Source organism: Teleopsis dalmanni, chromosome 1, assembly GCF_002237135.1.
Source record: "Teleopsis dalmanni isolate 2A chromosome 1, ASM223713v2, whole genome shotgun sequence".
NCBI classification, from domain to species: domain Eukaryota; kingdom Metazoa; phylum Arthropoda; class Insecta; order Diptera; family Diopsidae; genus Teleopsis; species Teleopsis dalmanni.
In genome coordinates, this window is record NC_051846.1 from 207,197,955 (window position 1) to 207,199,347 (window position 1,393).

The window sequence follows — 1,393 nt, forward strand, 5'->3', positions numbered from 1 at the left end:
TCACTGCAAGATAGAAATATTTCTTTGATGATTTAGTAGTTAGTAGTAGTTTTAGTAGTTTTAGTATATTAGAGATTATACTGTTTTTCTAATCACTATCTAAAATGTTAGATGAGTAAAGATTAAATATTGTTATACCTATTACCAATTGTTAAATAATTTAAAATGGAAAGAAGGTCCCGCCAGTGTAGATTAGATATTTTTATTACTCTAAACAGTCCCTGGAGTTGTAGATCTTTAGATTATTCAGAGATCCTGACACACCAGACATACTGTAATTGTTAGGTTAGAAAAAGCAGAAACTAAAATGATGTAAAATAATGTTATATATGAAAAAATATTGTTAAAACAAAAAAGTTTTAGCTATTGGGTTCTGAGAAGTTAATTTCTTTACACTCAATCGTAACTGCTTTTATATCTGAGCATTAAAGTCACACAGAGAACTTATATCAGCCTACGATTTCAGCTAAATACCTATATTGTAGTTACAGTTTGCTTCTATTTTCTACAGTAGAAATATCTTGCCATTGAAATTAGACCAATAGATTATCTACGTACTATATAGCAATAATGGTAGGTATTTTGATTGATTAAGTTACTCGCGCATACACTTAAATTTTCCAATAAAGCAAACTATCTGGGTGTAACCCCTGCTAAAACGCTCATTTAAAACCCGCATGACATGAAAGCAAGCCACAAAAGCAAGGCATTCGTTTTTAGCCCCTTCACACCCAGCTCACGAATAAAATTTACAAATAAGTAGAAATGTGGAAACAATAAAACAGGCAGAAATCACTGCTAGTAGATTCCAAAAACTAATTCCAATGGGTGCCTATCGAACTATGGTTCAAGCAGGAATACATGTCATTGAAAAACATGCGAAGGAATACTCATATATTTCTAATAAAATGTAAGGAACATACAGTTATATATTGTGAGATAGTCAGGCGGTGACTGTAACGATTATCTAAAATATAATTAATAATTGTGTGAAACTTCTTAGTGCAGCGGAGAACATCAATACTATAGTGTTAGAGTGGGTCCCAGGGCATGACAGACATGAAGAAAATCAAATGACTGATTGTCTAACCGAGAAAGTCGCAAATATGCCTTTTCTCCTACGTTCTTTTCTGTTTTAACTAAAAGCCACTTCGATGATATGAAGAAATGGGAGGAGACCAAAATTGCAAACCACTGGCTTAATGATATAGACCAATAGCAAGCAAAATGAGAACTTACCTCAGCGAAAAGATTATCAAATAAGGAATACTTTTACTAAGCTTAAGGACACTGTTCTGTTATTTTACTGGTCACTACAAGCTGTGGTGATGTCTGTCGTTTTTGTGAAATGGAAATCGGATGTTCAAAGATTTCGCTACTCAAGTGGTAATGT

At 33.0% G+C, this 1,393-nt stretch overlaps 1 protein-coding gene across 1 annotated transcript in view; it reads left to right on the plus strand.

Annotated features, from left to right (window-relative positions):
* Nucleotides 1–842: 842 nt before the first annotated feature.
* Nucleotides 843–1,393, plus strand: part of LOC119667139 (sex peptide receptor-like) — a 3,777-nt gene continuing 3,226 nt past the window's right edge. The window contains exon 1 of the mRNA XM_038076426.1: nucleotides 843–910. Within this exon, the coding sequence (XP_037932354.1) occupies nucleotides 843–910 (68 nt within the window). The remainder of the gene's footprint in view (nucleotides 911–1,393) is intronic.